Source organism: Leucoraja erinacea, chromosome 9 (assembly GCF_028641065.1).
Source record: "Leucoraja erinacea ecotype New England chromosome 9, Leri_hhj_1, whole genome shotgun sequence".
NCBI classification, from domain to species: domain Eukaryota; kingdom Metazoa; phylum Chordata; class Chondrichthyes; order Rajiformes; family Rajidae; genus Leucoraja; species Leucoraja erinaceus.
In genome coordinates, this window is record NC_073385.1 from 10,845,034 (window position 1) to 10,857,796 (window position 12,763).

At 41.3% G+C, this 12,763-nt stretch overlaps 1 protein-coding gene across 3 annotated transcripts in view; it reads left to right on the plus strand.

Moving 5' to 3' along the window:
- The window catches only part of arel1 (apoptosis resistant E3 ubiquitin protein ligase 1), a 72,161-nt gene extending 65,839 nt beyond the window's left edge, over positions 1–6,322 (plus strand). For all 3 annotated transcript variants that reach the window (XM_055640128.1, XM_055640127.1, XM_055640126.1), the window contains one exon: positions 635–6,322. In XM_055640128.1, the coding sequence (XP_055496103.1) occupies positions 635–737 (103 nt within the window). In that variant the 3' untranslated portion in view covers positions 738–6,322. The remainder of the gene's footprint in view (positions 1–634) is intronic.
- The last annotated feature ends 6,441 nt before the right edge of the window (positions 6,323–12,763 follow it).

Consider the following 12,763-nt stretch of genomic DNA (forward strand, 5'->3'; position numbering starts at 1 on the left):
AGAGATCAAAAAAGTTTTCCCCATAAAAGCCCCACATAATACAAAAACTAACGATGCACTAAAACATACAAGTAAAAACAGACTAAAAACAAGGAAGGGACGAGACAGGCTGTTGGCAAGGCTGCCACTTTCAGCGCCACCCAGGGTGGTGGCATGGGATTAGTTTCCTTAGGGTGAAGCACTAGATGAACAAAATGAAGAGATTTGTTCCTCTCCATGAACTGGAGCATTGAAATAGAGGAGACTATGAGGAAAGAGAGAGGAGAGGATGGAAAGACTAATGTGGGTGGCAACGAGAAGGAGAATGGAATGGACAGAAACAGATAATGTATGGGCTGAGAGGGAAAAAGGGTGTTGTTGGAATAATATAAATTCTGAACAACCACCTAATTGAGAGTTGGTTATCCCCATCCCAATGTTTGAGTTTAGATTGGTGTCACGCGTGCTGAGGTACAGTGAAAAGTTTTTGTTGCATGCCAACGAGTCTGCGGAGGACATATATTTGTTTAGGGACCAGCAGCATTATATTGTCAGCACTGAGTAAATATATAATGATAATGGTGGAGAGAAAAAAAATAATCTATTGCAAATCGTTTTTGGACTGATCAATTTCTCTTTTAATGTGTATCTCCAGCTTTAACCAGTTGTGCCTTCCAACCTATGATTCATATGAAGACCTGCATAAGATGTTAAAACTGGCCATTAATGAAGGCAGTGAAGGATTTGGAATGCTGTAGTTTAGTATCCAGTGGCAGATAGCACAGGACCCAGGATCTGTCTGGTTATAGATCAAAACTCCCGATGGTTTTCCCCTCTCTGCCATATGGACATAGATTGTGCTACAATTGCCTCTGTACTATTCTGACCTGACCCTTCAGACATTTGACAAGAAGGTTTGAAAGATGCTGAGAAATCAGTATGCTGTTTTCCAAACTGCCCGGCAAGCAACTGGCGGACAAGTGCTCAGTTTCAACATAGAAACAAAACTCTCACAGAATGCTTCTTTGTTTATCTGATTCACCAATGGCTTAATATGGGAGAAGCTTGAAGAATCTGTCATCAGACTGGAAATTTGATGGAAATAAAAAAGAACACTCTGGTCATTGTAGCAAACAGCAGTCTCTGTCCACTGCCATTTTCTCCCTATGGCTGAAAAAGGGCTCAGAACTAGACTTTCTGTCTCAAGTTACTAATAATTCTAATAGCCTTGCAAGTTTATCCAACAGAAGCAAGCACTCGACTGTGAAGAAAACCACAAGTAACTCCAGATTCTGTGCCCTGTCTCCCAAATTATCCCATTGACGGAACCTTAGTTTAGTTTAGTGGAGCAAATGTAATGCGTGCTTGCAGATCCATGTCTGAGACCAGCACGCAGAGAGTCGCCCAGCTTGGGCGCCGCCTTTCAACGAACTGTTGGCCTTTTATCTTTGCGACTGAACTTTACAACCAACCTCACAAACTTCCAAGTCCTGCACATTTTCTGAGTTGTGTATTATTATCCAAATCAAGGTGGATGTCAGCCAAACACAGGGCCGTGATCAATTGTTTTGTTGTAAGAATTTATTCAAGTTTCCAGATGGAAATTTCAGAAGACAAATGTCAAATGATTCTGGTAATGAAGTGGAAGAACAATTAGTTGATTAATAATCAAGAGGTTGAGATGCTGGAGTGGTACATTTCTTCAGCAGATTTTTGTAAACAGAATACTGCACATTAACTAAAATGTTTTTGTTTATCTCAAGACAGAAGATAAGCAAGCTTCCTTTCCCTTTGTCATCAAATTTCTCATTAATATATCATATTCTCAAAGAGATTGTGTTAGGAACATTGTTATGAAGACCTCTTTAGAAATATGTAATTGTGTTATGTTGTTGAAATGCATGTTTTATCAAGTTGTTGGACATCACAGACAATTATGAGTGGGAAATCGGTCAATTATTGTGAGGTATAAGCAAATGTTTAAAAGCAGGTTTTCTGCACAACTGAAGACCCAACAGTTTTTTAAATTACTGGGACATTGCAAAGTGAAAAGAAGGCAGAGTATCTTTAAATGTAATATTTCAGTTTGAGACCAGATGCTGTATACATAACCAGCCAGATAGAACAGAAGGTGTTTTCAAAATAGTGTTCCTTGTCGCTCATCAACATTTTTCTGTCTTCTACTCTGACACCATACAATATACCAGGGAAAGGGAAGTACAACTGTTGTGTGAGTGTGAGAAAGAATGTCCTCTTTCTCACACTCACAAAATAAAATGTTGACTCGCTGTCCTTCACATTCCTCCATCACACTGGGCCAAGTTTAGTATAAATCAGACATGTAGGCATGTAGCTGCAATAGTCAAGGCTGTACACATGACTGTAAAATGCACAATTGAGGAACAAATGTGAGAATTAGTTTGAATACAATTTATTTGTAACAAATAAATAAAGGCAGTTTTAAACTCGTTCACAATTGCCTTAGACATTAACAGATGATCTCGGAATTACAAAAGTCAAAGATTCACTTGCTGAACATAGTAAGTCAACAAAGAAGAAATTTGCATTTTCCAAAATTCTCACCCAAATGATGCAAATAATATTACTTTTAGTGAAACGTTATCAAGAGTGTATCTCTCTTTTCCCTTGCATCTTTTTTTTCCTCTTTGTACACTTTATGATCTCTCTGTGGACCTCGCATTCCCATTTCTTCGCTTTCTTGCGATTTCCCTTGTTCCCTGCCCAACACATATCTTCACTCGTGCGATCTTGATTTCTGTCTGACACTCGCCCTCAATCTCTCTCAATCTCTGTTTCGCTCTCATCCTTGCGTTTGTCTGCACTCCCTCTTACTACCGTGCTCCACTTTCAGCTCCCGCTGTTACACGCTCCTGCCGTCTCACACTTTCCTTGTCCTTTGCCTCCTTGTGCTCCTCCTGCCCCACTGCTGCCCCAGCACTGGTGCTGATTTATGAACTGCTTCTTGCACTCTGACACTGGCTACCCAGCCCCCTTGCACTTCTCCTGACCCTTGCACCACTGCCCCCAGCATCAACATCAACTCGCTCTGTCTCCCTCCTGGTTGGTTATATGGGTAATTGATTTCTGTAGCTCCTTGCTGCTGCTGCTAGAAGAATTCATTATTTGTCAGAGATGCTGCCTGTCCCCCGCTAAGTTACTCCAGCATTTTGTGTCATCATTATTCTGTTGCTGGATTGTTGCTCGCTGGGATTTGGACACTGTTCCTTATCAATTCACAATTGGAATCTCTCTGGTATTAAACTGGCCATATTTGTGAGTTGCTTTACAAATAGAGTTAATGGGTTTTTTTAAAAATGAAAATTGCACTTTACAATGTGAGGAAACATATAATCCTTCCAAGATTTTTTTCCCCCTCTATACAGCTTGCTTCACAGTAAACCTTTTGGATTATTTTCAAGAACCAGTGACCTTTAGAGAAATCTGGTTGGGACTCCTCCATTTGTGAGGGCTCCTCCATCCCAAGTGAAAACACCATCAGTCTACAAGTCCATATGACATATTCCGATGAAGAATTCTAGTCAACCTGTGTAATTGTGAAAGTATGATAATCATTAGCCTGAATTTCAAATTCACTTCCCTCATCTCTTATCCCAAACCTGGAATTGGTGCCTTACAACAACTATTTCTGTGAGTTTGGAAATAATTCTGTTCTGCACCCTGGTGTCAAGTGTAATCGAATGAGAGGGGTGTTCTTTAACAGTGCGTCCCAGATGAGGCGCAGCAGTGGTACAAAGTGGTTTTGGAGTATAAAGTATAGGTCAATGCCAAAATGGATTCGAAAGAGAAAGTGAGGAGTTCTGTTTCCTCACTTAGGGAATCTGAACACTTTTTTTTGTTTTGGCATCAGGTTGACTCCTGAACTTAGACTGTATGTACAATTGGATATACTTTTTGGACACAGATCTCAGAAGTGAACATTGCAAAGCTGTGAGGTCTTTGCCTTCCTGGAACTGAGGCAGAGGAATAGTTCAGCAAAGTAGCACAAATTTTTATGTGAAATACGCACTGACCTGGGGTTTCTTTAATCAAGATAGAAAATGTTGTGTTAAGAAGGGAAACTATGTATTCAATGCAAACACTGAGTAGAATTCTCACTTGTACGGGTCTACCCTGCTCATTTCAACCAGCGGAGTTTATCCACCGACTTTCTCCCCCAAAAATTGTGTATTTGTTTTCAATACAAAACTATTATTAGATAATCCACGTGCATCAGGAAAGCAGCCAAAAGTTTAACAATTAATAACCAGGTTATTAACATTGTTAAACTTTTTTGCACTCATTTACCTTTTGATAAAATTACACAGGATTTAACAACAGTCACATACAACAAGAGGTTATATTAACAGTTGAGCGTTTTCACAAAATTTGAAATACTTTAGACTAGGAGACTGTGGGTATATCATTGGTTTATAGATGCTATTCTACTATTTGAGATATTTTGGGGTCTTAATTTTTAGCTTTGTCCATGAGGTGATTGTGAAGGAAACTGTCAGAGGGAGAGAATGAAGACCAAAGGGATAAAATTGGGATAGAAGACAACGGAGGCGGAGAGAAACAAATATTCAAGCACCTTGACGCGTTGAACGGAGATGAGTTTCTAATATGGGGAGCTGAGTATTTTTGTAGGACGGGGTTTATAAAAGATTTTGCAGGAAACCTGAATGATGTTCTGAGTGACTTCATTGGAAAGGATGGTGTGAAGTGGTGAGAGGCTTGCAGGAGTTAAGTTGTAGATAAGCGTTGCCTTTTCAGGTCTGTCATAACGTTGATACATTATGAATTTATCAACAGCAGTAGCGAAAAAAATAGCGGTAGCTATTTATCCATTAAAAGAGGAGTAATCACAGTGAAGAGTATACTTAACTTTTATTTCTATCTGGCAATTTAAAAGCATCAATTACATAGCACAATTTTTCAGTTACTGAACAAATACACGTACTGCTAAGATAAAATTCATTGTTTCCAGATGAAATTCCCACACATTAGATAATAGCACAGTCGGGCTTTAAATGTCAGATTTGATAAAAATGGTGAATGTTGTTTTCTTCTAGCCTTTGATGTTAAAGAGAGTATCTTTCTGTGCTGTCAGCTATACAGTTCATTTTGAAAGTGCACAGAAACAGGTCGAGTTGTGATTTGCGACTGTATAATTTTATTTTGGGGCTTCAGCACCACCGTTCAAGTGAAAAATACCTATGTGAGGATCCCATTATTATATGTTAGGAAGAGAAATCCAAGAGTAGAAATAGAAATGAAAGTATTGGAAATGCGCTGCAGTTTTTAATAGGTTGAACAAATACATAAAGTGTCTGAATGGATATTTTGCAAATTTAAATCAGTTCATTTAAAAAAAATTCTGATAAAGACCCAAGTTTAAATCATTAATATACCTTTTCACTTCATTATGACAATGGGCATGTCGTGTCCTGTTATTCACTGTTTTTACTTAATAGTTCATGCCTTTTGTCTGTTGTTGGATTATTCCATGGGGTGTAGGAGTCTTCTGTTTAAATCCATCACATTCATTGCAGACACTGTTGGATGACAGGAATGTAAGTTTGTCAGCTGGCCAAGACTGGTCCCAATATCACTTGGCTGCTTAGAAACAGATTGAGACAAGTTTGTTTTGATTTTCAACACAGCCCCAGTTCTGCTGTAAATGGAACTTGCTTTAATAAAACTTAATTATTGCAGTACTGAGCAGTGGCAAGCGGTCACACCCAGCCAGGGTTTCCCACCCTGTATCTTGGGAGCAATTTAATAACTGAACATATTGATGTTTATAGAAACTCATCTAATCCCATTCTAGTTCCCTTTTCTAATATCGGAGTTTATGTGCATCATCTTTGCTCATTCCAGAGCATTAATACAATTGTGTTATACAGCATGATGTTGTCAATTTTATTAGCGGCGAGTAAAGGATTTGGTGATTTGCTGCAAAACCTACCATGATACCACCTACAAAACTCCAGTATTTACAGCTCCTCGCTTGTTAAGGAGGTAATTTTGGAGAATGTACAAAATAAAACGAGGAAAAAAAACTTTGCTTACACAATGCACTGTACCGTGTATTGCCCCTGTTAGTATCTTGGTAAATGTTCTTACCAAGCCATTAGTAACTACATACCAGGATGATTTTAATATTGCAAAATTTCATCATGTTTGGTTGTGAACTGAATGTTATTTATTTATAAAAGACAGGTACAGGTAATTTTATATTCTGAGAACAATGCTTGATGGTGTGGATATCCTTGATTTTTTTCTGAATATTTATACTGTTTATGATTAAAATGAGTGAATTAAACCATTTCTTCTTATTTTTGAAATTCAAACGAGTGACCGGACAAAATATTGAACATTCATGCAAAACTGTTTAAGACTTCAGAAGTTAGTCATAACATAATATTCAACTATTAATAAGCTTTTTTGTCTCCAAGGCACAGACTGGAGCCACTTGGCCCATTGAGTCCACACTGGCCAAAAAATGGAGTGAAATGGAGTGACTCCCATTTCTCACATCTCAGTGACTAACCATGTAGATTATCAGCTCTTCAAATGCAAATCCAGCCACATTTTGTAATGAGCAGTGTTTGAGACCAATGCTTCATTTTGGGTGAAATTCCATGTTGTCAGCTGAAGGAAAAGAGGGGAGCTGGTTCAACCATCACTGGAGAAATGTGACCAGTTCTGAGTGCCAAAGTTTAGGAAAGTTGTGAAAACTTGAAGAGGGTGGAGAGAGATTTATTTAAATGACAACTGCGATGAGAGACTTCAGTTTCATGGATAAACTGAAGAATCTGAAATTGTTCTCCTTGGAATAGGAGGTTCCCACAGTGTTTGATTGAGGTAATTAACACTATGGAGGGTACATGGAAAATGCTGTCACTAGAGACAAAATGTTCTCTCTGTGGAATGGTTTTCACAGTGGACATAGAATGAAGGTACTTGGTGCAGCAAGTAGAGCCAGTGCCTCACAGTGCCAGAGACCCCCTAGTCAATCCTGACCTCCGCTGTCTGTGTGGAGTTTGCATGTTCTACCTGTGACCATGTTGGTTTCCTCTGGCTGTTCCAGATTCTTCTCACATTCCAAAGACATGCAGGTTGGTAGGTTAGATGGCCACTGTAAATTACCTCGGGTATGTAGGTGTGTAATAGAATCTGGGGGAAGTTGATGACAATGTGGAAAGAATAAACTTAATGGGATAAATGTAGGATTAGTGTGGATAACTGTTAGTTGGAACATGCAGATTTGGTGGATTAAAGACCTGCTTCCATGTTGTATCCCTTTTTGACTCCAGCTTTGAAAAGGTGGAAATATTTTTGCGCAAATAATGAGTCTGGATGCACTGCCAGGAGTAAATGTGGAGCAAATGCATTTGTGGTGCCAAAAAGGAGCTGGATATGTACCTGATATGAAACGTTTTAGGGTTGCTAAGCTGATTTTTTTTTTTTTACTCATGGAGCTGGTAAGGACTTAATTGGCTGAACGTGTATAAACTTGCTGTGATTCTGTATGATATGATAATTTAATCTGATGAGCTGGATGTGGGCACTATTAACTCCCAAAACATAAAATGGATGGTACACTGCTGTCAGCTGCTTGACAAGTTTAATATGAAGGATTCATCCAGTGTCCTTATTGAATATCACTATCAGGGCAAAATAGATTCCTGGATGTCTAATGGCCCTTGAACCAAAAAAGAAGCTCTTCTTCAGACTGCAATCTGAAGAAGGGTTTCGACCCGAAACGTTGCCTATTTCCTTCGCTCCATAGATGCTACCTCACCCGCTGAGTTTCTCCAGCATTTTTGTCTAACTTTGATTTTTCCAGCATCTGCAGTTCCTTCTTCAACAATCATCAGTGCTTATTGATTGATGCGTGGTTCTGAGTAGAATGCATTGCTAGACCACAGCTATAAATGTAGTTGTGGCAGAGTTTAGCTGATAGCCTTTGCAGACAGCTACTGTTTTCTAAATGTCAGATTTTCAAATTGTTTGTTGATGGAAGTTGTCAAGTGCTGGCTCGCAATTATTCCCCGATCTCATTGGTTTTGAAATGAGTGACACCATTTCAGCAAATAATCAAGAGTCAACCAGCAGGATCACATGAACATCGAATTCTAGATTGGGTAAGGATAACACATTTCCTTCATCAAAGAACATAAATGTACCCCCTGGTTTTTTTTTGGTGGTTTCTCAGTCGTTATTATTCATAACAACTCCTTGTACAAATGTAATTATCTACTTGAATTTAAATAGGTCAGCTTCTGAGGTTGAATTCAGACTCTTCCTTCCAGGTCAATGTTCCAGGCTCAGTAAATTAACCACAGTGTTAGTGTTTCTGTACATGTGCATTGCAATGAGATTTTGGAAACTTAAAAACAAAATTAGATTTTGGAAACTGGTCAGTAGAAAGTTATGTGAAACAATAATAGGTGGTTAAATCATTTAAGAAAATATCTTTCTTGGCCCAATTGTTTATTCTTGCAAATCTTTGGCCTTAATCCTAGTTCAAGAATAGAACAATACAGCATGGAAACAGGTCCTTCGACCCAATTTACCCAAGCAGGCCATGATCCCCATTTACGATAGTCCCACCTGCCACATTTGCCCTGTAAACCTTTCCTATCCTATTACCTGTCCAAATGTCTTTTGAATGGTGTTATTGTACTTGCCTCAACCTCCTCCTCTGGCAGCCAGTTCCATATACTACTGTCATGAGTCTCAAAATTATTTCCTTACGCTTTATTTCTAGGTACTATGTTGCTGATCAGTTGCCCCGTCACAATTCATCTCTGGAATTACCTGTTCACAAATTGATCAAGTCTCAAGTTGAATTTCGCAACTTGAATACACAATTTCAAATTTGATGAAATGAATGAAATTGTAATATAGGGCAAACTCCCCTAGTGCTGCAATGAAAACGTCCCTGTTGGATATCCGAGTCCAAAAGCCCCCAAAGAGAATTCTATAAGTCTACCTTGAGCACAGAAGAAGGCCTTGAGCAACACAACTTCCCCATTTAAGCTGTAAAGTTTGGATGCTGTGTCTCTGGTATTCTAGGGAGGCTCAACCAGTGTAAAATGATTTTTCCTGAGTCACTGCAAACTCAGTTGCTTCCCATTTCCAATTCACATCAAAACTGATGAAGAACAGGAAGCAATAAACAGAGTTAACTAGGATATACCACTGTCTGCAGAAAGACATTTGGAATCATATCTCTTCCCTCTATTCTCTGAATAAAATGGACATTGTTTTGGGCACAACAAACAAAAATACACTCGATTAGAAGAAATGTAGCCAGAATATTTGAAGAATCTTGGGGAGAGGATACTCACTTGATCTGTTGAAGTGTTGAGCCACCTGGAGATCAGGTAGGTGAAGACGGACTGACTGGAGGTGTTCAGTGAAACGATCGCTGAGCCTGCACTTGGTCTCGCTGATGTAGAGAAGTTGACACCTGGAACAGCGATACAGTAGATGAGGTTGGAGGAGGTGCAAGTGAACCTCTGCCTCACCTGGAAAGACTTTGGGTCCTTGGATGGAGTCGAGGGGGGAGGTAAAGGGACAGGTGTTGCATCTGCAGTTGCAGGGGAAAGTACCTGGGGAGGGATGAGTTGACCAGGGTTTTTTTGGAGGGAACGGCCTATGCAGAAAGCAGAAAGGGGTGGAGCTGGGAAGATGTGGCTAGTAGTGGGATCTCGTTGGAGGTGGCGAAAATGTTGGACGATTAAATACTGGATGCGACGACTGATGGGGTTGAAGGTGAAGACAAGGGGGACTCTGGCCTTGTTATGAATGAGTGGAGGGGGGAGTAAGAGTGGAGTTGCAGTATATCGAGGAGAGCCTCATTTATAATGGAAGAGGGGAACCCCCATTTCCTAAAGAATGAGGACATCTCCGATGCCCCGGCTTGGAACACCTCATCCTTGGCGCAGGTGTGGCGTAGACAGAGGAATTAGTAGTAGGGGATAGAGTCTTTACAGGAAGCAGGGTGGGAAGAAGTGTAGTCAAGATAGCTACAGTCAGTAGGTTTGTAGTCGATGTTGGTCAATAGTCTGTTTCTTGTGATGGAGATGGTGAGATCTAGAAACGTTAGGGAGATGTCGGAGATGGTCCAAGTGAATTTGAGTGCAGGGTGGAAATTAGTGGTGAAGTTGATGTAAGTCAGTGAGATCTGCATGGTTGCAGGAGGTAGCACCAATGCAGTCGTCAATGTAGCGGAGGTAGAGTTCGGGGATAGGGCCAATGTACGCCTGGAACAGGGATTTTTCGACGCACTCTGCAACGAGACAGACATAGCTAGGACCCATGCGTGTGCCCATAGTTACGCCTTGGATTTGGAGGAAGTGGGAGGAGTTGAAGGAGCCTGGAAAACGGAAGTCATTGAGGAGACGAGGTGCGTGTGAGGTGTCTTGGACATAGGTAGGGAGGGATTGGACGGGGGGGGGGGGGGGGGGGGGGGGGGGGGGTTGCAGTCGAGATATGGAAATTAATTCTTTGGGACATGAACAAACAGAAACAATGGGTCTGCCAGTACAGTTCTGTCTGGATTTTGGGCAGAAGATTAAAATCGTGCCATGCGGGGCTGGGGAACGATAAGTTTGGGGGCTTTAGGGAGGCAGAGAGCTGTAAGTGATGAAATCAGCAATGGTGCTTGAGATTATGGCCTGGTGCTCTTTTGTGGGGTCATGGTCCCAGGATAAGTAGGCAGAGGTGTCTAGGAGTTGTCGCCTGGCCTCAGTCCGGTAGAGGTCAGCGTGCCAGACTGTATTGGCACCTCCGTTGTCAGCGGGTTTGATTAACCAGTCGGTGTTGCTGCAGACTGACCAGAGGGCTGTACTTCGGGGGGGGGAGAGAGGTTAGAGTGAGTAAGGGGAGTGGAAAATTTGATGCAGTTGATGTCCCACCGGCAGTTGGAAATGAAAAGGTCGAAAAAGGGTAGATGACCATCCGGGGGAGTCCAAGAAGTGGGAGTCCGTTGGAAACGGGAGAAGGGATCATCATTGGGTGGTGAGGACTCCTTCCCATAGAAAAAGGCCCGGAGGCGACGGAAGAAGAGCTCTACGTCATGGCGAACCTGGAACTTGTTGAGGTGGGGGCTGAGGGGAATAAAGGTGAGGCCTCTGCTGAGGACAGCCCATTCCGTATCAGAAATTGGGAGGTCAGGGCCCTGCGCAAATTGGAGGAACAGCACCTCATATTTTGCTTGGGAAGTTTACACCCCAGCGGTTTGAACATTGACTTCTCTAACTTCAGATAGCCCTTGCTTTCTCTGTCCATCCCCTTCCCAGTTCTCCCACTAGTCTTACTGTCTCAGAATACATTCTATCTTTGTCCCACCCCCTCTCCTGACATCAGTCTGAAGAAGGGTCTCGACCCGAAACGTCGCCCATTCCTTCTCTCCAGAGATGCTGCCTCACTCGCTGAGTTACTCCAGCATTTTGTGTCTATCTTTGATTTAAACCAACATCTGCAGTTCTTTCTTTCACATGCAGGTCTGCTCCGTGAGCGTAACAGTAGACTCTCAGCAGGAGTGGTCCTGGAGCCATCACCATTTAGCCTCCACGTTAATTACCCTGACACAACATCACTTAAATGGGCGGCACGATGGTGCAACATTAGTATTGTTGCTGCGCCAGAGACCTGGATTAGATCCCGACTATGGGTTCTGTCTGTACTGAGTTTGTATGTTCTCCTCATTGAGCACGTGGGTTTTCTCCAAGATTTGCTGTTTCCACTCAAACTCCAAAGACGTACTGGTTTGTAGGTTAACTGGCTTGGTAATCGCTGGTCGGTGCAGATGAGGTGGGACGAAAGCCCTGTTTCCGTGCTGTGTCTCTGAACTAAACTAACTAAATTGATATATGCGGCTGACTTCTCGTTACTTACACACAATGACCTCAGCCTTTCCTAAGACGGCAAGGAATTGAATGATAATTACATCAGTAGCAGTCAGTGAAATTCGGCATTTAACTGGTGGTGAACTTTAGCAAGAGGATTCCACCCTGACTGCAAATCTGGCGCTCAAGTTGAACACCACGTTCTGCCTGGAGTAGGAGAAACACGTGGATTCCACAAAGTAAGTAGGAGTACAACTGGATTATTCCCTCGACTTCAACTGGCATTGGTCAAAGGTCAGGACGAAGATGACAACCCAATGAAGATTTCTGCAGAAACATGATGGAAACTGCATGGCCTGCAGGATCTAGGGGGGGGGGGGGTAGTTAGTGTGTGTGACGCCGCATGCCACCCCTCCAGCCCCCCCTCTCCCCCGCAACCACACATTGGGGGAACAGACCCAACGGGTCTGCACTTGGTCTAGTATCTATCTATCTATCTATCTATCTATCTATCTATCTATCTATCTATCTATCTATCTATCTATAATGTTTATTGCTTCTATTGCCATGTGATTGAAAAGTCTTTTAATTCATAGGGAAATTATGAATGGTTAATAAATATTGATTTACTTCGAATTACAGATTAATTTTCAGGATTCTGTGAACAAATCAAAATATTATTTTTCTCCTTCAAACATTTTTTCATAATTAACTACAAGAATATTGGAAGTTAAATTATTATATATTTTTGGGGGAGGCACCAGAAAAGGCCATACATAAAAAAAACTCCAGGAACATTCAAATAAATGGAATGAAGTCTGACAAATACGCCCATTAAATTCTAAAAAGATTCTTCCTTGGCATCAATTCCAAGAATCTAATTTAGTTCACATTTATGT